The sequence below is a fragment of the Elephas maximus genome, chromosome 17 (assembly GCF_024166365.1).
Source record: "Elephas maximus indicus isolate mEleMax1 chromosome 17, mEleMax1 primary haplotype, whole genome shotgun sequence".
Taxonomy (NCBI): Eukaryota; Metazoa; Chordata; class Mammalia; order Proboscidea; family Elephantidae; genus Elephas; species Elephas maximus.
In genome coordinates, this window is record NC_064835.1 from 65,921,337 (window position 1) to 65,944,887 (window position 23,551).

The 23,551-nt window shown below is 39.9% G+C and overlaps 1 protein-coding gene across 1 annotated transcript in view; it reads right to left on the reverse strand.

Moving 5' to 3' along the window:
* PCYOX1 (prenylcysteine oxidase 1) overlaps positions 1-23,551 on the reverse strand; it is a 37,929-nt gene that overhangs the window by 13,845 nt on the left and 533 nt on the right. The window contains exons 2-3 of the mRNA XM_049857537.1: positions 22,625-22,831; positions 21,310-21,484 (exon numbers count right to left, since the gene is read on the reverse strand). Of these exons, the coding sequence (XP_049713494.1) occupies positions 21,310-21,484; positions 22,625-22,831 (382 nt within the window). The remainder of the gene's footprint in view (positions 1-21,309; positions 21,485-22,624; positions 22,832-23,551) is intronic.

The following is a 23,551-nucleotide window of genomic DNA, read 5'->3' on the forward strand; positions in this document are numbered from 1 at the left end:
AACTGTTATTAACTTGTTTTAAGTTAAAACAATTGTTTCAGCTTAAAAAAAAATTGTTTTAAGTTAAGATGGTAATTGTAATCTCCAAGAAAACTACTAAGAAATTAAGTCAAAATATATATATAGTATAAGAAACAATGAGGGAATTAAAATGATAAAAAAAAAAAACTCTTTAAAACAAAAGAAGGCATCAATAGAAGAATAAAGAACAAAAGACACATAGAAAACTAGTATCAAAATAACAGATGTAAATACTCCTTTATCAGTAATTGAATTAAATGTAAAGGGACTAAACACTCCAATCATAAGCAGGACTGGCAAAATGGATAAAAAAGCATGATCCAACTATATGCTGTCTACAAGAGACACACTTTAGACTCAAAGGTATAAATAGGCTGAAATAAAAAGGATGGAGAAAAGTATGCCACGAAAGAGTAACCAAAAAAAGAACTGGAGTACTATAATATCACATGAAATAGATTTTGAAAAAAAATTACTACTAGAAACAAAAAGGATGTTTTATAATGATAAAAGCATCAATTCATCAGGAAGACACAACAATTAAAACATACATGCACCTAACACCAACACAGCTCCAAAATGTATGAAACAACAACTGACAGAATTGAAATGGAAATAGACAATTTGCCCCATTTTCAGTAATGGATAAAACAAGTAGGCAGAAGATAACAAGGAATCTTGTAAGGAATGGGGGAATCTAGGTCCTGTAGTGCCTTCTAAGTCATGGTACAGACTCTGGCTTTTACTCTGTGTAAAACAGAGAGGCACTGAAAGTCTCTGAACAGAGAATGATGTAATGAGCTTTAGATTTTAAAAGAACCACTCTGGCTACTATGATGAAAACAGATTGTAATGATACAAGAAGTGGTAAAATTCTGGATATATATTAAAGATGGAGCTGATAGAAATCAAGATACACTGAATTTGACAAATGAGAGAAAGAAAAGAATTAAAAAAAATGATTCAAAATGTTGGGTATGAATAACTAGAAGGAAGAAAGGTTGTTATCTATAAAGCCTTTCACTGTAAGTTCTATCAGTCTCAGATCAAGGAGTGTTAGGGATCAAACATGTCCCCAGAAACATACCAAGTACTAGAGAGAAGAATGACCTTTAATCTTTAGGAGCCAAGACATCTCAACAGGAAGCTATCAATGGACCAGAGAATTCAACTAACATGTGAGTGAATTATCTACTAATTCTAGTTACTGTACACACCATAGAACAACACAAGTGTATGGTGTCTACCACATAATTAAAAAAAAAAAAGAGTGAATGGTGGCTGGGGTATTATTGTCTGTTGCTCTTGGTTAGGTACTGTCAAGTCTATTCCAACTCATAGCAACCCCCATGCACAAAAAAACAAAACACTGCCCAATCCTGCACCATCCTCACAATCGTTGCTATGTTGGAACCCATCGTTGCAAACACTGTGTCAATCCAACTCGTTGAGGGTCTTCCTCTTTTTCACTAACCCTCTATTTTACCAAGAATGATGTCCTTATCCAGGGACTGGTCCCTCCTGTCCAAGTAAGTGAGATGAAGTATCACTATCCTCACTTCTAAGGAGCATTCTGACTGTACTTCTTCCAAGACAGATTTATTTGTCCTTCTGTCAGTCCATGGTATGTTCAATATTCTTCACCAACACAATTCAAAGGCATCAATTCTTCGGTCTTCCTTATTCATTCTTCAGCTTTTGCATGCATATGAGGTGATTGAAAATACCATGGCTTGGGTCAGATGCACTTTAGTCCGCAACATGACACTTTTGTTTTTTAACAGTTTAAAGAGGTCTTTTGGAGCAGATTTGCCCAATATGATACATTGTTTGAATTTATGACTGCAGCTTCCTTAGGCATTGATTGTGGAACCAAGTAAAATGAAATCCTGGACAACTAAAACATTTTCTCTGTTTATCATGATGTTGCTCATTGGTCCAGTTGTGAAGATTTTTCTTTTCTTTATGGGTTTTTTTTCTTCGTTTGATTCCTGTGTATTCCATCTGATGAGGTCCACATGTATAGCTGCCGTTCTGACTGAAGGCTACAGTCTTTGATCTTCATCAGTAGGTGCTTCAAGGCCTCTTCACTTTCAGGAAGCAAGGTTGTGTCATCTGCATATCACAAGTTATTAATGAGTCTTCCTCTGATCCTGATGCCATATTCTTCTTCATATCGTCTAGCTTCTCAGATTATTTGCTCTGCATACAGACTGAGTAAGTATAGTGAAAGGATACAACCTTGAACCACAACTTTCCTGATTTTAAACCATGCAGTAACCCCTCATTCTGTTCAAACGACTGCCTTTTGGTCTATGTACAGGTTCCACATGAGCACAATTAAGTGTCCTGGAATTCCCATTCTTCCCAAGGTTATCCATAATTTGTTATGATCCACACAGTCGAATGCCTTTACGTGGTCAATAAAACACAGGTAAACTTCTTTCTGGTATTCTCTGCTTTCAGCCAAGATCCATCTAACATTAGCAATGATATTCCTCATTCCATGTCCTCTTCTGAATCCAGTTGAATTTCCAGCAGTTCCCTGTCAATGTACTACTGCAACCATTTTTTAATTATCTTCAGCAGAATTTTACTAGTGTGTGATATTAATGATATTGCTTGATAATTTCCACCACATTCTGTTGGATCACCTTTCTTTGGAACGGGCACAAATATGGATCTCTTCCAGTAGCTGGCCAGGAAGCTGTCTTCCAAATTTCATAGCATAAATGAGTCAACACTACCAGCATTGAATTCATTTCCTAAGACATCTCAATTGGTATTCTGTCAATTCCTGGAGCCTTGCTTTTCGCAAGTGACTTCAGTGCAGCTTGGACTTCTTCCTTCATTACCATCATTTCTTCATCATATGCTACCTCCTGAAATGGTTGAATGTCGACCAATTCTTTTTGGTACAGTGGCTCTATGTATTCCTTACACCTTCTTTTGATGCTTCCTGTATCATTCAATACATTGCCCATAGAATCCTTCAACATTGCAACTTGCAACTTGATACTTGAATTTTTTCTTCAGTTCTTTCAGCTTGAGAAATGCCACACATATTCCTCCTTTTTGCTTTTCTGACTCCAGGTCTTTGCACATTTCTTTATAATACTTTACTTTGTCTTCTTGAGCCGCCCATTAAAATCTTCTGTTCAGCTCTTTTATTTCATCATCTTTTCTATTCACTTTAGCTATTCTATGTTCAAGAGCAAGTTTCAGAGTCTCTCCTCATATCCATTTTGGGCTTTTTCTTTTCTGCCTTTTCAATGAACTTTCATTTTCTTCATGTATGATGTCCTCTCACAACTCATCTGGTCTTTAGTCATTAGTGTTCAATGAGTCAAACCTATTCTTGAGATGGTCTCTAAAGTCAGGTGGGATATGCTCAAGGTCATACTTCAGCTCTCGTGCACTTGTTTTAATTTTCCTCAGCTTCAGCCTGAACTTGCGTATGAGAAATTGACGGCCTGTTGCACAGTCAGCCCCTGGCCTTGTTCTGACTGGTAATATTGAGATTCTCCATCAACTCTTTCCACAAATGTAGTTGATTTGATTCCTGTATATTCCACCTGGGAATGTCCACATATATAGTCACCATTTATGTTGTTGAGAAAAGATATTTACAGTGAATAAGTCCTGGTCTTACAAAATTCTATCATGCAGGGAGGCAGAGCCAAGATGGCAGAACAGACAGACACTTCCGGTGAGCCCTATTTACAACAAAGACATGAAAAAATAAGTGAAACGAGTATATTTGTGACAAGCTGGGAGCCCTGAGCTTCAAAGACAAGCTTAGAAAACAAACTGAGGGGCGGGGGAGAAAGAGACCATTCAGAAGCGGAGAGGAGTTACCGGACCTGAATCATGGGGAGCCCTCAGGCACCATTCCTGGAGCTGCGGCGCTAGGCTGCGACTAGCATTCAGCCACAGTTCCCTCACCGGGAAGCAGCCAGCCACACAGCCTACTCACACTTCTGAAACCTGAGAAGAACGGCACTCTTGGCAAAAGCTAAGTACTCAAGTGTACTTTACCGCGCCCCGCCCCCCCCCCCCCCCCACAAGCCAGCTTCAGTGGCTGAATTCCCTGGGCCTGAGAAAGGCCCTGTTGAGCACCTAGGGCCATCCTCCCGGCCTTGGGGAAGGAAAAAATTTGTAACTGGGGGAAAAGATAATTTGCTAGCTCCACTAACTGGGGGAGCTAAGGACAGAAGCAGCTCCTGTCCAGGCATAAACCATCCGTGGACTTTGAGTACCTCTCCCTTCTGAATGGACCTGTGTGGGCCTATTTCGGGAGAACAGGCCCTTGTTGGCAAACTCCAACCATTTCAGCTGTGCGGTGGAGAGGTGGGTGTTTGATGTTTGACATTGCTTTGCCTATTAAGCAAGGTTCTCACCTACCCACATCAGGGACCTAAGGACCAGTAGCTCCACTCAGGTCACCCAGCCACCAGCAACAGGGGTCCAAAGATAACTGGTACCTCCCAGTCCTTACAACCAAAAACTTTGGGTGCCCATGGTCCGTCTGCAGAACCCACCCACCTACCTGCACGCTCTAGGGAACAGGGACGTGCTTTCCTCAGAGACACTCAGGGGTCAGTTCTCAGACCTCTGCCTTGTTCAGAGCATGACCCCCTGCTGCAATCAGATACCGGTCAATCAGATACCGGTATATACACCAATCACCCCTGCCCCTCTAAGACTGTAGGACAGAACCTGTACCACACACTTGATGATCACCTACCTGGAAACCTAAGCTGAATTCATACGAGAAAACTGAATGGACTCCTAGATGGATATACCTGATAACAGCTCTAGCCATCTGGGGACAGGACGTCAGAGCGCCAAAGGCGAAAATAATCAAGCTAGCTCACTCAAGCAACCCATAGGGGTATACCAAAACAAAACAAATCAAGAAGCTACGACATAGTAAGCAAGCATAAACTAATACAATAACTTATAGATGGCTCAGAAACAACAGTCAATATTAAGTCACATAAAGAAACAGACCATGACCACCTCAACAGGCTCTCAAAACAAAGAATCCAGGGATCTTCTAGATGAAAGTGCATTCCTGGAATTACCAGATGAAGAATACAAAAGTTTAATATACAGAACCCTTCAAGACATCAGGAAGGAAATGAGACAATACACAGAAAAAGCCAAGGAACACACAGATAAAGCAATTGAAAAAATTAGAAAGATTATTTAGGAACATAATGAAAAGTTTAATAAGATGGAAAAATCCATAGACAGACAGCAATCAGAAATTCAGGAGATTAACAATAAAATTACAGAAGTAGACAACTCAATAGAAAGTTAGAGGAGCAGAATTGAGCAAGTAGAAGCTAGAATTTCTGAACTCGAAGATAAATCACTTGGCACTAATATATTTGAAGAAAACTCAGATAAAAGAATTTTAAAAAATGAAAAAACCTTAAGAATCATGTGGGACTCTACCAAGAGAAATAACTACGAATGATTGGGGTACCAGAACAGGGAGGGATAACAGAAAATACAGAGAAAATTGTTGAAGATTTGTTGGCAGGAAACTTCCCTGATATCGTGAAAGATGAGAAGATACCTATCCAAGACACTCATCGAACTCCACATAAGGTAGATCTTAAAAGTCACCAAGACATATTATAGTCAAACTTGCCAAAACCAAAGATAAAGAATTATAAGAGCAGCAAGGGATAAACGAAAAGTCACCTACAAAGGAGAAAAAAAAAAGAATAAGCTCGGACTACTCAGAAGAAACCATGCAGGCAAGAAGGCAATGGGATGATCTATTTAAAAAATTGAAGGAAAAAAATTGCCTGCCAAGAATCATATATCCATCAAAACTGTCTCTTAAATATGAAGCTGTAATTAAGACTTTTCCAGATAAACATAAGTTTAGGGAATTTGTAAAAACCAAACCAAAACTAAAAAAAATACTAAAAGGAGTTCTCTGGTTAGAAAATCAATAATATCAGGTATCGACCCAAGACTAGAACACTGGGCAGAGCAACCAGAAGTCAACCCAGACAGGGAAATCCAAAAAAACAAAGCAAGAATATTAAAAAAAAAAAGCTCAAAAAAGGGTAACAGCAATATTATCATATAAAAGAAGACAACATTAAAATAATAAAGAGGGACTAAGAAATGTAACCCTACACCTTCCATAAGGAGAGGAAGATACGGTGATACAAAGAAATAAAAGTTAGGTTTAAATTTAGAAAAATAGGAGTAAATAATAACGTAACCACAAAGGAGACAAACTATCCTACTCATGAAAATAAAATACAAGAAAAAAATAGAGACTCAGCAGAAAAAAAAATCAATAACAACAAATATGAGGCAAGGACAACACATAAAGATAATCTACTCAGCACATAAAATTAAGTGGGAAAACGAAACTGTCAACAACACACACAAAAAAGACATCCAAATGATAGCATTAATTCATACCTATAAAAAAAAAATTTTTTTTTTTTTATCCATAATTACCCTGAATGTAAATGGACTAAATGCACCAATAAAGAGAGAGTGGCAGAATGGATCAAAAAACAAGATCCATCTATATACTGCCTACAAGAGACACACCCTAGACTTAGAGACACAAACAAACAAAAACTCAAAGGATGGAAAAAAATATAAAAAGCAAACAACAATCAAAAAAGAGCAGGAGTGGCAATATTAATTTGTAACAAAATAGACTTTCAAGTTAAATCCATCAGAAAGGATAAGGAAGGACACTATATAATGACTAAAGGGACAATACACCAAGAAGATATAACCATATTAAATACTTATGCACCCAATGACAGGGCTGCAAGATACGTAAAACAAACTCTATCAGCATCGAAAAGTGAAATAGACAGCTCCACAATAATAGTAGTAGACTTCAACATACCACTTTCGGTGAAGGGCAGGACATGCAGAAAGAAGCTCAATAAAGACACCGAAGATCTAAATGCCCCAATCAACCAACTTGACCTCACAGACATATACAAAACACTCCACCCAACAGCAACCAAATATACTTTCTTTTCTAGTGCACATGGAACATTCTCTAGAATAGACCACATATTCGGTCAAAAAGCATGCCTTAGCAGAATCCAAAACATTGAAATTTTACAAAGCATCTTCTCTGACCATAAGGCCATAAAAGTGGAAATCAATAATGGGAAAAGAAATCAAACACTTGGAAACTGAACAATACCCTGCTCAAAAAAGACTGGATTATAGAAGACATTAAGGATGGAATAAAGAAATTCAGAGAATCCAATGAGAATAAAAACACTTCCTATCAGAACCTTTGGGACACAGCAAAAGCGGTGCTCAGAGGCCAATTTATATCAATAAATGCACACATTCAAAAAGAAGAAAGGGCCAAAATCAAAGAATTATCCCTACAACTCGAACAAATAGAAAGAGAACAACAAAAGAAACCCGCAGGCACCAGAAGAAAACAAATAATAAAAATTAGAGCTGAACTAAATGAAATAGAAAACAGGAAAACAATTGAAAGAATTAACAAGACTGAAAGCTGGTTTTTTGGAAAAATTGATAAACCACTGTCCAAACTGACAAAAGAAAAACAGAAGAGGAAGCAAATAACTCAAATAAGAAACAAGATGGGCGATATTACAACAGACCCAACTGAAATTAAAATAATCATATTAGATTACTATGAAAAATTGTACTCTTGAAAACCTAGAAGAAATGGATGAATTCCTAGAAACCCACTACCTACCTAAACTAACACAAACAGAGGTAGGACAACTAAATACACCCATAACAGAAGAAGAGATTGAAAAGGTAATCAAAAAACTCCCAACAAAAAAAAGCCCTGGTCCGGGTGGCTTCACTGTAGAGTTCTACCAAACTTTCAGAGAAGAGTTAACACCACTACTACTAAAGGTATTTCGGATCATAGAAAAGGACGGAATACTACCTAACTCATTCTATGAAGCCTGAATATCCCTGATACCAAAACCAGGTAAAGACATCACAAGAAAAGAAATATAGACCTATATCCCTCATGAATGTAGATGCAAAAATCCTCAACAAAATTCTAGCCAATAGAATTCAACAACATATCAAAAAAATAATTCACCATGACCAAATGGGATTCATACCAGGTATGCAGGGATGGTTCAACATTAGAAAAACAATGAGTGTAATCCACCACGTAAATAAAACAAAAGACAAGAATCACATGATTTTATCAATTGATACAGAAAAGGCATTTGACAAAGTTCAACATGCATTCCTGATAAAAACTCTCAGCAAAATAGGAATAGAAGGAAAATTTCTCAACGTAATAAAGGGCATTTATACAAAGCCAACAGCCAACATCACCCTAAATGCAGAGAGCCTGAAAGCAGTCCCATTGAGATTGGGAACCACACAAGGATGCCCTTTATCACTGCTCTTACTCGACATTATGTTGGAGGTCCTAGCCAGAGCAATTAGGCTAGATAAAGAAATAAACGGCATCCAGATTGGCAAGGAAGAAGTAAAAGTATCTCTATTTGCAGATGACGTGATCTCATACACAGAAAACCCTAAGGAATCCTCAAGAAAATTACTGAAACTAATAGAAGAGTTCAGCAGAGTATCGGGATACAAGATAAACATACAAAAATCAGTTGCACTCCTCTACACCAACAAAAAGAACATCGAAAAGGAAATCACCAAATCAATGCCATTTACAGTAGCCCCCAAGAAGATAAAACACTTAGGAATAAATCTTACCAGAGGTGTAAAAGACTTATACAAGGAAAACTACAGTACACTTCGGCAAGAAACCAAAAGAGACTTACATAAGTGGAAAAACATACCTTGCTCATGGATAGGAAGACTTAACATTATAAAAATGTCTATTCTACCAAAAGCGATCTATACATTTAATGCAATTCTGATCCAAATCCCAACAATATTCTCTAATGAGATGGAGAAACAAATCACCAACTTCATATGGAAGGAAAAGAGGCCCCAGATAAATAAGGCATTACTGAAAAAGAAGAACAAAGTGGGAGGCCTTGCTTTACTTGATTTTAAAACCTATTATACCACCACAGTAGTCAAAACAGCCTGGTACTGGTACAACAACAGATACATGGACCCATGGAACAGAATTGAGAATCCAGACATAAATCCATCTACATATGAGCAGTTGATATTTGACAAAGGCCCCAAAATAGTTAACTGGGGAAAAGACAGTTTTTTTAACAAATGGTGCTGCCATAACTGGATATCCATCTACAAAAATATGAAACAAGACCCATACCTCACTAGTAAAAAGACTACCTAAAAAAAGACTACCTACAGACTGGGAAAAAGTTTTTAACTATGACATTTCGATCAGCGCCTGATCTCTAAAATCTACATGATACTGCAAAAACTCAACTGCAAAAAGACAAATTACCCAATTAAAAAAATGGGCAAAAGATAGGAACAGACACTCCACTAAAGAAGACATTCAGGTAGCTAACAGGTACGTGAGGAAACGTTCACGAACATTAGCGATTAGAGAAATGCAGATCAAAACTACAACGAGATTTCATCTCACACCAACAAGGCTGGCATTAATCCAAAAAACACAAAATAATAAACGTTGGAGAGGCTGTGGAGAGACTGGAACACATATACACTGCTGGTGGGAATGTAAAATGGTACAACCATTGTGGAAATCAATTTGGCGCTTCCTCAAAAATCTAGAAATAGAACTACCATAAGATCTAGCAATCCCACTCCTTGGAATATATCCTAGAGAAATAAGAGCCTTTACACAAGGAGATATATGCACACCCATGTTTATTGCAGCACTGTTTACAATAGCAAAAAGATGGAAGCAACCAAGGTGCTCATCAACGGATGAATGGATAAATAAATTATGGTATATTCACACAATGGAATACTACATGTTGATAAAGAACAGTGAGGAATCTGTGAAACATTTCATAACATGGAGGAACCCAGAAGGCATTATGCTGAGTGAAATTAGTCAGCTGCAAAAGGACAAATATTGTATAAGACCAATATTATAAGAACTTGAGAAATAGTTTAAACTGAGAAGAAAACATTCTTTTGTGGTTAAGAGAGCGGGGAGAGAGGGAGGGTAGGAGAGGGGCATTCACTAATTAGATAGTATATAAGAACTACTTTAGGTGAAGGTAAAGACAACACACAATACAGGGGAGGTCAGCACAATTGGACTAAACCAAAAGCAAAGAAGTTTCCTGAATAAACTGAATGCTTCGAAGGCCAGCGTAGCAGGGGCAGGGGTTTGGGAACCATGGTTTCAAGGGACATCTAAGTCAACTGGCATAATAAAATCTATTAAGAAAACATTCTGCATTCCACTTTGAAGAGTGGCATCTGGGGTCTTAAACACTAGCAAGCAGCCATCTAAGATGCATCAATTGGTCTCAACCCACCTGGAGCAAAGGAGAATGAAGAACACCAAGGACACAAGGCAATCATGAGCCCAAGAGACAGAAAGGGCTACATGAACCAGAGACTACATCAGCCTGAGACCAGAACTAGATGGTGCCCGGCTACAACCGATGACTGCCCTGACAGGGAACACAACAGAGAACCCCTGAGGGAGCAGGAAAGCAGTGGGATGCAGACCCCAAATTCTCATAAAAAGACCAGACTTAATGGTCTGACTGAGACTAGAAGGACCCCGGTGGTCATGGCCCCCAGACCTTCTGTTGGCCCAGGACAGGAACCATTCCTGAAGCCAACTCTTCAGACGGGGATTGGACCGGACAATGGATTGGACAAGGATGCTGATGAGGAGTGAGCTTCCTGGACCAGGTGGACACTTGAGACTATGTTGGCATCCCCTGCCTGGAGGGGAGATAAAAAGGTAGAGGGGGTTAGAAGTTGGCGAAATGGACACGAAAATAGAGAGTGGAGGAAGAAAGCAGGTTATCTCATTGGGGGGCAGTAATTGGGAGTATGTAGCAAGGTGTATATAAGTTTTTGTGTGGGAGACTGACTTGATTTGTAAACTTTCACTTAAACACAATAAAAATTATAAAAATGAAAATAAGAAAAAAACTCTGTCATGCAATCTCTGGCATCATTTCTATCAGCAAGGCCATATTTTCCAACTACTAATTCTTCTTCTTTCTTTCCAACTTTTGCATCCCAATTACTGGTAATTATCAATGTATTTTTGGGGTATGATGGATCGCTTTTATATGGCCTTTCTCACCATGGTCTTGTAACTCCCCCCAAATGACTGGGTGAGGTTATGCAATTTAAGTGCTTGTGGCCCTCCAAGGGTACTAGATAGCTTATTAATAATAATGCAAATAACGCGCGTGGAAGCCTGCAGCAGTGGGACCATGCCAATAAGAGGTATGGAACCCTAACAAAGGATTGGTCAGTTTTGCCATCCTGCTAGGCTTATAAGAGAGCCAATCCCAAAGCAGAGAGGGGCCCTGACTACCGCCATGTTGAGATGGGAGCGAAGGACATCTTTTGGAGCTGGGATCCCTGCATGAAGACCTCCTAGACCCAGGAGACAGAGAACTATAACACCAGAGACAGCACAAGATGGTGAGAAGCAGCAGCAAGCCCAACAGAGAACTGGAAGCAGTAGAACCAGAAGACCGGCGCAAGACGGTGCAGTGAGTTTCCTGGGCCATGGAGCGAGGTGGCTACAGTGGGTAGGCCAACCCATGGAGCGCATGGAGCGAGAGAGCTGAGAGCCTTCCGGAAGGAGGCTTTCTGGCAGAGTGGGATGCCTTTGAGCACTTGTCAGAGTGGGCCGGAGCTAGGCTTGCTGTCCCATGGAGCAAGAGAGCTGAGCACCTTTGGGCCTAGGCTTACTGGCAGAATGACTCCCCCAAGCACTGATTGGCAAAGCTAAAGAGATTTGTAACAGTTGCCAGAGTAGGGCAGAGGCTAGGCAGAAAGAGAGACTTGCCTGCAGGCATGGCTGAGAAGAGGCTGTCCAGATCAAGGAACTGTACCCTGTATTGTTTCTGATCCTGAATTGTAAACTGCTAAACAGCCCTGGTGCTACAGTAGTTAAGAGCTTGGCTGCTAACCAAAAGCTTGGCGGTTGGAATCCACCTTGGAAACCCTATAGAGAAATTCTATTTTGCCCTACAGGGTCACTATGAGTTGGAAACCCTGGTGACGTAGTGTTTAAGTGCTACGGCTGCTAACCAAAAGGTCAGCAGTTCGAATCCATCAGGTGCTCCTTGGAAACTCTATGGGGCAGCTCTACTCTGTCCTATAGGGTTGCTATGAGTTGGAATTGACCGATGGCAATGAGTTTGTTTTTTTTTTAGTTTTTGAGTCAGAATCAATTTGATGGCTACGGGTTTGGTTTTGTTTTCTGGTTACTTCCCTAATAAACTCCATAATCGTGAGTACAGTCCGTGAGTTCCACGTGGCCATTGCAAAGAATTATCAAACCCAATAGAGAAGTAGAAAGTGACCTAGGATAGACGGCTGGTATCAGAACTGCTAAAAAGATTGCAGGAAGCATTTCTGACCTCTGCCTCATAGGAATCAGCCTTGGGCTCTGGATGCCGATAATGACTCTCTCTCCTCGTGAAGTTAGAGAAGGAGGTCTGACGCTACCGCCACATCATTCTTACAATCTCGATCGCATGTTTGATCCATTTCAGACTGCAGAAGTTGATGAAAAATCTTCAGTTTCTTTATCTTTCGCATTAGTGGTTGGTATGCAAATTTGAATAATAGTTCTATTAAATAGTCTTCCTTGTAGACATATGGATATTATCCCATCAGTCACGGTGTTGTATTTCAAGATTGATCCTGAAATGTTCTATTTGATAATGGATATAATGCCTTTCCCCTTCAATTTGTCATTTCCATTATAGTAGACCACATGATTGTCTGATTCAAAATGGCCAATACCACTCTATTTCAGCTCACTTAATGCCTAGGACATTGATCTTCAGGTGTTTCATTTCATTTTGGATGATTTCCAATTCTCCTTGATTTGTATTTTGTACACTCCACATGCCAATTACTAATGGATGTTTGCATTTCACATTTTGAGTCATGCCACATCAGCAAACGAAGGCCTCTCAAGCTTTACTCCATCCATGTCATTAAAGTCAGCTCTATCTGAGGAGGCAATTCTTCCCCCATAGTATTTGGAGTGCCTTCCAACCTGAGGGGCTCATCTTCTGGCACTGTAACAGACAATGTTCCGCTGCTATCTATACAGTTTTCACTGGCCAATTTTTTCAGAAATAGATCACCAGGACCTTCTTCCCAGTCTGTCTTAGTAGAGAAGCTCTACTGAATCTGTCCACCATGGATGACCCTGCTGATATTTGAAATACCGGTGGCAGAGCTTCCAGCATCACAGCAGCACACAAACCATCGCAGTGCAATAAACTGACAGATAAGTGATGGGCTGGAGTATTAGAGAAAGGCTTTGTTGAAAGAGATGAGATGAGAGCTTGGCCCTTAGAGTCAAGAACGGCATCCGACCAGAAGAGCTGCATAAATAAATGCTTAGAATAATCTTTAAACTTTAAACCAAAAATATTCCCTGAAGTCTTCTTTAAACCAAACAATAGTTTAGCTTCCAAAAGACCAAACCCATTGCCATCAAGTCGATTCCGACTCATAGCGACCCTACAGGACAGAGTAGAACTGCCCCATGGGGTTTCCAAGGAGTGCCTGGTGGATTCGAACTGTTGACCTTTTGGTTAGCAGCTGTAGCTCTTAACCACTATGCCACCAGGGTTTATAGTTTAGCTTGGTTAGAAAGAATGTTTGCCTTGAGCATTTTATTCTTTTAACTATATTGGATCAAACTGACAACTCAGAAAGATTAGACAGGAAACTTAGGGGGCTGTAGATTTATGTTAATGGGGGAGGAACAACTCAGAAAAGGAGGGTGAGAATGACTGCACAACTTGAAGAATGTAATCAGTGTCACTGAATTGCACATGTAATAATTGTTGAATTGGTATATGTTCCACCGTATATGTTCTCAACAATAGTAACATCAGAAAAATAAAGTCTCAAAACTAGAGATTAACTTGGTAAGTGTGGATATCAGGGGCTGCTGACTTTCCACTCAAGTACCTCCAACAGCAGAGAAGAATGAATGCATTCTTCATGGGGCTGGTGTGTTGTCTACCACAACCTTGAGCCCTCTTTCATGTCTCTGTGGCTTACTACTGTCATGTGGGCCTTCTGCTCACACTGTGTATACTATGAAATGGAGGCCAAAATGCCTCCCCAAAGCTGGTCAGCAAGTCCCCTAAAAGCTTCTGCATAAAATCACACAGTTAATTTCAAGGGAACCAAAGAGGAACTGTTATATGTGTGTGTGTGTGTGTGTGTGTGTGTGTGTGTATATATATATATTTTTTATATAGATATATATATACATACAAAAAAGGAAAATAAAAATGTAAGCAAGAGTTTTAGGTTTCTACATTGTTCAAAGAAAGAAAAAACTCGAGAACATTCTCCAATTGCACATTTTTACCCAGTGCTTCTCAACTCTATGTGCATGTAAGATTCACACGAGGTACTTTAAATACCCATGCCCAGAACCCCTACCCCAGAACAATCAAAGTAAAAATCTCAGTATTCACATTTTAAAAAGCTCCCCAAGTACACATTAGAAAATGTGCAGCCAGGGTTAGGAACAACTGCTTTAACTAAAATGCAGGGGAAGTAGTTCCAGATTTCTCTTTGGTAACCTCTGAGGTTCCCAATCCTGGTTTTTGTGACATTGCAGAATATCTCCAACATGGGGTGATATTAAAAATATTTCTAAAAAACCAGTACAGCATGAAAAAAAAAAATGAGCACCAATCAAATAGAACACAGATTGGCTGCAGCAATGGAGCAGAGTCAAGACTCCCTGCTGGGTCAGGCATGACCCCCATTAGCTGCTGAGGACAGAGAAGGGAGGTAACAAAAGAGGGGCTCAGGGCAGCAGCTATTTTAACAGCCCAGCAGTATTTCACTAATTCAACAACTGGTGCATACCAGCTTTCTCTCCAAGTCCTTGATTTATTGAAAAACATAAATGCAGGATGGGCAGCCCTCTGAGCAACATAAAGGTCACTGTTGTATAACCAAGTATCAAAAATAGACCAGGGATAATATTTCATAAAGTTTGATAACTGTTTTCTAAAATCAAAAAGAGTTTCAGGTAAGTTAGATAAGGGCTTAATGTCCAGAATATATAAAGAACTCCTAAAACTTACAACAAAAAGACAAACAACCCAATCAAAAAATGGGCAAAGGTCTTAAATAGACATTTCACCTAAGAAATACAAATTGGCCAACAAGCACATGAAAAAAAGCTCAACTTCACATTAACCACTAGGGAGATGCAAATCCAAACCACAATGTCACACCACTCCACCCCCACTAGGATCCCTAAGATCAGAAAATCAGCTAACAACAAATATTGGTGAGCATATGGAGAAATTGGAATCCTTATCCATTGCTGGTAGGAATGCAAAATGAAACAGCTGCTGTGGAAAACAGTCTGGCAGTTCCTAAAAGAGTTAAATATAGAACTACCATATGACTCAGCAATTCTACTCCTAGGTATATACCCGAGACTTGAAAACAGCGATGCAAACATATACATGTATACCAATGCTCACTGCAGCACTGTTCACAATAGCCAAAAGGTGGAAACAACCCATCTATAAACAGGTGGTTGGATTAAAAAAAACATGGTACATACATACAATAGACTATAACTCAGCCAGAGAGAGAAATCAAGTCCTGAAACATGCTGTAACATGGATGAACCTTAAAAACATTACGCTGAGTGAAGTAAATTGCTATGGATTGAATTGTGTCCCCCCCAAAATATGTGTCGACTTGGCTAGGCCATGATTCCCAATATTGTGTGCTTCTCCTCCATTTTGTGATCTGTTGTAATTAACCTATTTGTTGTAAATCCTAACCTCTATATGTTAATGAGGCCAGATTAGAGGCAGTTATGTTAATGAGGCAGGACTCAATCTACAGGATTAGGTTTATCTTGACTCAATCTCTTTTGAGATATAAAGGAAGGAAGCAAGCAGAGAGGAGAGGGACCTCATTACCATAAAGAAAGAAGTGCCAGGAACAGAGCATGTCCTTTGGACCCTGTGCTGAGAAACTCCTAGATCCAGGGGAAGATTGATGACAAGGACCTTCCCCCAGAGCCAACGGAGAGGGAAAATGTTCCCCTAGAGCTGGCACCCCAAATTCATACTTCTAGCCTCTTACACTGTCAGAGAAAAAACTTCTGTTTGTTAAAGCCATCCACTTGTGGTATTTCTGTTATTGCAGCACTGGATAACTGAGACAGAAGCCCAGCACAAATGGACAAATGTTATACCATATTACTCATATGAAATGTTTACAGACCAAAGTTTATTAGCAGTTCCTAGTTTTTTTTTAGGTAGGTGGGAGTGGGAAGGGAAGGCACTGTTTAGGAGGCAGAGAGTTTCTGCTTACGGGAACAGATACTGGTGATGGTTGCACAACATGATTAACGTGATTGATGTCACTAAATGGTACACAACAAAAACATTAAATTGGCAAATGTTGTGCCATATGTATTTTTTTAATGAAAAAAAGAGTTTCCAGAAAGAAACAGCCTATGCATTTCCCAGTGCACCTTGTTCACAGTTCTATAATGTTCTGAATTCCTTCAAACGTGTTTTCTTAACACAGTATCTTAAAGGCCCATTCTCTGCATATCAAGTTAAGTCACAGTTCAGAATATCTTACACATGCAAGCAGAGCAGCATCTGATGCTATCCGAAGTTGAATTGCTTGAGCCTACAGTAACATGCCACCTACCTTCTTCAAAAAAAAAAAAATCACTGGTAAAAAAGCAAAAAGACAATCTACAGATTGGGAGAAAACTTTCAGGAACCATATATCCAACAAGGGTCTAATATCCAAAATATATTTTTTTAAAAACTCCCACAAATTAATAACCAAAAGACAAACAACCCCATGAAAAATTGGGCAAAGGACTTGGACATTTCATCAGAGAGGATATTCAAATGGCCGACAGTCACATGAAAAGATGTTCAATGTCATTAGCCACTAGAGAGATTAATTCAAAACTACCATGAGATACCACCTCACTCCTATTAGGATGAAAATGATTTTTTTAAAAAAGGAAAACAACAGCTGTTGGCAAGGTTGTGGAGAAACTGGAACCCTCCTCCATTGCCGGTGGGAATGTAAAACAGTACAGCCACTGTGGAAAACAGTTTGGTAGTTCCTAAAAGAAACTGAATATAGAACTATATATGACCCAACAACCCCAATTCTAGGTATATATCCAAAAGAAGTGAAGGCAGGAACGCATACAGAAACCTGTGCACTAACCTCAGAATCCATTATACAGCTATGGTGGTCAGAACAGCCTGGTACTGGTACAAAGACAGATACATTGACCAATAGAACAGAATTGAGAGCCCAGATGGAAATCCATCCAACTACGGTCACCCTATCTTTGACAAAGGCCCAATGTCCATTAAATGGGGAAAAGACAGTCTTTTTAACAAATACTACTAGCAAAACTGGACATCCATCTGTAAAAAAAAAAGAAACAGGACCCATACTTTATACCATACGCAAAAACTAATTCAAAATGGATCAAAGACCTAAACATAAAGCCAAAAACTATAAAGATTGTGGAAGAAAAAATAGGGTCAGTGCTAGGGATCCTAATATATGGCTTAAACAGGATACAAACCATAACTAACAATATACAAACACCAGAAGATAAGTTAGATAACTGGGATTTTCTAAAAATTGAACCCTTATTCCTGTTCATCAAAAGACTTCAACAAAAGAGTAAAGAGAGAACCTAGAGACTAGAAAAATTTTTTAACTATGACACATCTGACAAAGGTCTAATCTGTAAAATCTATAGGAAAATCTAGCATCTCTACAAGAAAAAGTCAAATAATCCAATTAAAAAAGGGGCAGAGGCACTTCACCAAAGACATTCAAGCGGCTAACACAGACATGAGGAAATGCTCGGGATCACTAGCCATTAAAAAAAAACATTAGAGAAATGCAAATCAAAACCACAATGAAATACCATCTCACCCCAACATTACTGGCACAAATCAAAAAACAAAAAATAATACATGTTGGAGAGGCTGTGGGGAGACTGGAACTTTTATGCACTGCCGGTGGGAATGCAAAATAGTACAACCATTTTGGAAAATGATATGGTGCTTCCTTAAAAGGCTAGAACTAGAAATACCATATAATCCAGCAATTCCACTCCTATGAATATGTCCTAGAGAAATAAGAGCCGTCACAAATAGACATACCCATGTTCACTGCAGCATTATCCACAATAGCAAAAAGATGAAAACAACCTAAGTGTCCATCAAGAGATGAATGGATAAAAACATGACGGAATACTACACAATGATAAAGAACAATGATGAAACTGTGAAACATCTCACAACACGGATGAATCTGGAGGGCATTATGCTGAGTGAAATAAGTCAATCACAAAAGGACAAACCCTGTAGGAGACCACTTTTATAAAAACTCATGAAAAGGTTTACACATAGAAAAAAACAATCTTTAATGGTTACAAGGGAGGGGAAGGGCAGAAGGAAAAACACTAACCAGACAATAGATAAGTGATAACTTCGGCAAACTTCCCCACAATACTGGGGAAGTCAGCACAACTTGACCAAGGCGAAGTCATAGAAGCTTCATAGACACAGCCAAACTCCCTGAGAAATCAAATTACTGGGCTGAGGGCTGGGGACCATGGTCTCATGGGACATCCAGCTCAACTGGCATAACATAGTTTATAAAGAAATGTTCTACATTCTACTTTGGTGTGTAGCGTCTGGGGTCTTAAAAGCTTGCGAGTGGTCATCTAAGGTACATCTACTCGTCCACCTCATCTGGAGCAAAGGAAAGATTAGTCTGAAGGGCTAATGGACCACAACCACCACAGCCTCCAGCAGACTGAGTCCAGCACAAATAGATGGTGCCTGGCTACTACCACTGACTGCTCTGACAGAGATCACAATAGAGGGTCCCGGACAGAGGTAGAGAAAAATGTAGAACAAAATACAAATTTACAAAAAAAAAAAAAAAAAAAAACCAGACTTACTGGTCCGACAAAGACTGAAGAAACCCCGCAAGTATGGCTCCTGGACACTCTTGTGACTCAGTACTCAAGTCATTCCTGAGGTTCACCCTTCAGTCAAAGATTAGACACGTCTATAAAACGAACAGTAACACCTGTTGCTCAACTATGTATAGAGACTAAATGGGCACACAGGCCCACAGGCAAAGACAAGGAGGCAGGAAGGGACAGAAAAGCTGGACAAATGGAAATGGGGAAACCAAGGTGAAGGGGAGAGTGTTGACATCTCGTGGGGTTGGCAACCAATGTTACAAAACAATATGTGTATAAACTGCTTAATGAGAAACTAATTTGCTCTGTAAACTTTCACCTAAAGCACAATAAAAATAAAATAAAATGGGTTGGCCTCTCTTAAAAAAAAAAAAACCTGTACACCAATGTTCACTGCAACACTTTTCACAACAGTCAAAAGGTAGAAACCAAAATGTCCATCAACAGATGAATGAATAAATAAAATGTGGTGTATACACACAAGAGAATACTATTTAGCCACAAAGAGAAATCAAGTCCTGAAACATGCCACAACAGGATAAGCCATGAAAACATCATGCTGAGCGAAGTCAGTCACAAAAGAACAAATACTGTATGGTCTCTCTTATATGAAATAAGCAAATTTCTAGAAACCAAAGATTATTAGTGGTTACTGGGGGTGGGAGGGAGGAAGAGTGGGGAAGTTTTTGTACAGAGGGCAGCAAGTTTATGTCAACAGTGGTGGAATGATTTGGAAAAGGACAGCAAGAATGGCTGCACAACCTGAAGAATGCAATCAATGTCACCAAACTGTGAATTAGAAATTGTTGAGATGGCATGGTTTGTTACATATATTTTTGCCACATTTAAAAAAAAAGGTGACTGGCACAGTCTATACAAATTCCATACATTTTCTTAGTTGTTTGTTTACTGCATGGCTCTGCATTAGAATATACACTCTTTGAGAGCAGGGACATGTTCTAGGTCCCATAGCTTCAGGACCTATAGTAGTACCTGGCACATAACAAGTGCTCAATAAATATATGGTAAGTCAACGAACAAATGAATGACTCCTTAAAAACAGCACATACCATAGCTGGACTTTGAGGAAAGACATTCCAGGAACTGGCCTAAGAATGATGGTTAGAAAGAAAGCAATCTCTAACCCCTATAGGTAAGTTACAGAAACTAGAGTATATGTATACTGCTCAATTCTTCATTTGTCCCGTTCAATATTTGGTCATATGATATGTAATGTTACTTTTTTAACAATTATTTTATAATACTGGAACAGCAAGAGTAAAGAAATATTACTAGGATTACAAGCTGAATTCCTCCAGCACCTAAAATTATAAACCAGCATGAAAATTAGCATATGCCAACAACTTTAAAAAAGACAGGTCACACCTTTTGAAATGAGGCTAGCTATTGTATTTGATTCTTCCTGACTACCACAGCAATGCACTTCCACATAGAAATTTTTGAAAATTCAGAAAGGCATAAAGAAAACAGGCATCTGTAATCTCACTACCCAGCAGGGTGCTACAATTTAACATCTTAATTTAAATTGTCAGCGCACAGACCTAACAGCCACCACTTCAAGGTGCTGGCTCAGGGTAACATCATGTCACTAGCAAAGCTCATTTATGTTTTCTGATCCTCTCCACAACCTCTTGTACACATTACCTCATTCATCTACAAAGCACCAGCACAGTGCAAAGGCCGCGAGTGAGGACTACAGAGCCAGATTGCCTAGGCACAAACTCCAGCTCCACTATTTACAAGTTGGATGAGTTTGCACTTAAAACCTCTCTATGCCTCACCATCATCTGTAAAAAGAAGCTAATAGCAGTACCAACCTGAGAGAACTGTCATGAGAATGGAAGGAGTTAATATTTGCGAAGCATTTAAAAGTGCCTGCCAACACCAAGTACGCATTTATAAGACATATTTTCAGAAGCAAAAATAAATTTCCCTTTCCATCTCCAAATGGATAAATAGTGTACATATTTTCTACAACAAACTTTGCCTAACAATCTTACCCACAGGCCTTGAAGCTAGGTAGAAAACTGTTCTAAGAAAGTATAATTCCTAACACTCATCAAATTCAAAGGTTTTGGGATTAAATAGAAGGAAAACATTACCTCATGAACTTATCTAGTACGTCCTCTACCCACATGTGCATTCGGAGGAACTGAAATCCATAGTGCCAAACTAGTTTAATCATGTTAATTATAAACCAGCGGCTCTCCTCAAACACCAGTGTCTCTCCATTATACACCCCCATTAGGCCATCAAAGCCCTTGGCAGCAGAGAGACCTGCAAAAACAGAAAAGGAGAGATAAGTCAGTGGTTTCTATGCTGAACAAGTTAAAAAAGGTAATCCGAAGTTATCAGGGGACACTCTGAAGTGAGTTAATTCAGGGCTTCCCTCAGTTCTCAGGAGGCACATTAAAGGAGCCCTAGAGCAGAAGTTCAGAGCATAGGTTAAGAGCTCAACTGCTAACCAAAAGGTTGGCAGTTCGAATCCTCCAGCCAATTCTTGGAAGCCCTATGGGGCAGTTTGGCCCTGTCCTACAGGATCACTGTGAGTTGGAATCCACTTGACAGCGAGGGTTTTATTTTTAGAACAATGTGGTACACTGCGCTGTGGGAAAGCAGATTCTCCAGAAGACAGGTCAGAGGATCATGCAAATAAAGCAATCTCAAAAGTCAAAGGAAAGGCCAGAGCACCAACTGACTTCAGTGAAAAAACAAAAATGTCAGACACGAATCTTCACAGCATGAATTGCTTCTCCAATAAGAGAAAAATGGAGGCCCAGCAGGTGCCCACAGGGTATCTAGAAGGCAGCTGAGGAAAAGGAAGCACTCTTATTCCTAGGTGAATCCTATTTTACATAACTGGTTATTTCAAATAATTGGAAAGAGGCCAAAATTACACAAGACAGATTCCCAGAGAAACGGGCCTGTAGAGGCCTGCCAGACTCCCCCCACAATCTGTCCAGTCCCTCTCCTGGTACAAAAGCAGTCGGATATCCCAAGTTCTAGGCACATGTCCATCCTCACAGCTGTATGACTTTAAAGTCAAACACTTCTCGCCTCTGGGCCTCATTACCACAGCTATGAAATGAGCATGCTAAGGATCCTGCTAGCTCAAAACATTCTTTACTTCTTTAACAGGAACCCAGAGGTTCAAGAATTGACAACAGCAGCCACCTCCACCCCCCAGCCCTGGCTGTAATTCCAGATAACTGAAGATACAGATAACTAGTGTCCCCTTACAGAAGCGTGGCTCCTGAGGCAATACCAGCTGCTAATGGGAAAGTGAGGAAAACAGTTGTAACAACTTCTCTGTAAAAGACAATTAGCAAGGCAGAAGAGTTTCAGTTCCCCATCTGATAAAAGTATCCATGGATGGTCACACAGAGACCCGTAGTTTCTAAGGCCAAAATTACGTACCGAGGTCCTTGACAAAACGCTTCATGTGCAGATTTAAAGGATGGATGATAGAACCTCCTGACTCATATTCTTGCCCCTCCACCGTCATGGTGGCCAAACGGCCGCCCACCTCTCCTCTTTCGAACACGTCAATCTTCACATCGTTCCCAAATTTCTGCCGTAGATAATAGGCTGCTGAAGTGCCACCAATTCCAGCTCCAATAATCGCTATGGAGAAAAAAGGTAACAGAGTTTCTTTCCTTCTTATCAGCTATGTGGCTTTGGTTTACCTTTTTTTTGTGTGTGAAAGGTCATTAGTAAGAGCTTGGGTTGCCTGCAAATCTTATCAACAATTTAGGGAAGCCTTGGAGGATGAGGGAGCCAGGAGCCACTTGTAGCAGGCTATGAATGGGTACAGACATCACCCCTGACAAAAGTGGAGGCAGATTAATTCATAAAATTGACATTCATCAGACCTTTCCTTTGCCAGATGCCCAAAGATTCTCACAGTCCTTTGTTGACGGAGCACCAAGGAGACTGCACACCTTGTTTGTGGCCCATTCATGGGAACAGAAGAAGTTGGTCCTATCAGCACTCATCTTAAATGAAGTGCCCTCCATTTTTGCCTAGATTTGTTCTCTCACATTAATGAAGGGGTAGAAAACACCCGAGAGCAAAAAACCCAGAAGACTTAAACTAGAGGAAAGAGAATAGATCCTTTCGTGAGGTGAGTAGTCAGGGGCAGAGGAACTGTGCAAGCCAGGGGCCTCGGAGAGCAAGCCAACCTCAGCAGAGCTGAAGTGGGGGAAGGGAGCTCCAGCCTATCTAGGGAAACAGGCAAGGGCAGCCCGTTCGCAGTGCTCAGCTCACTGTGTCTGCCCTGCAAGCGCCTGTCATCCGCCCAGTAGGTGAGGCCCGTTGCTCCACGACGACCTAGAAGCCCAGTCT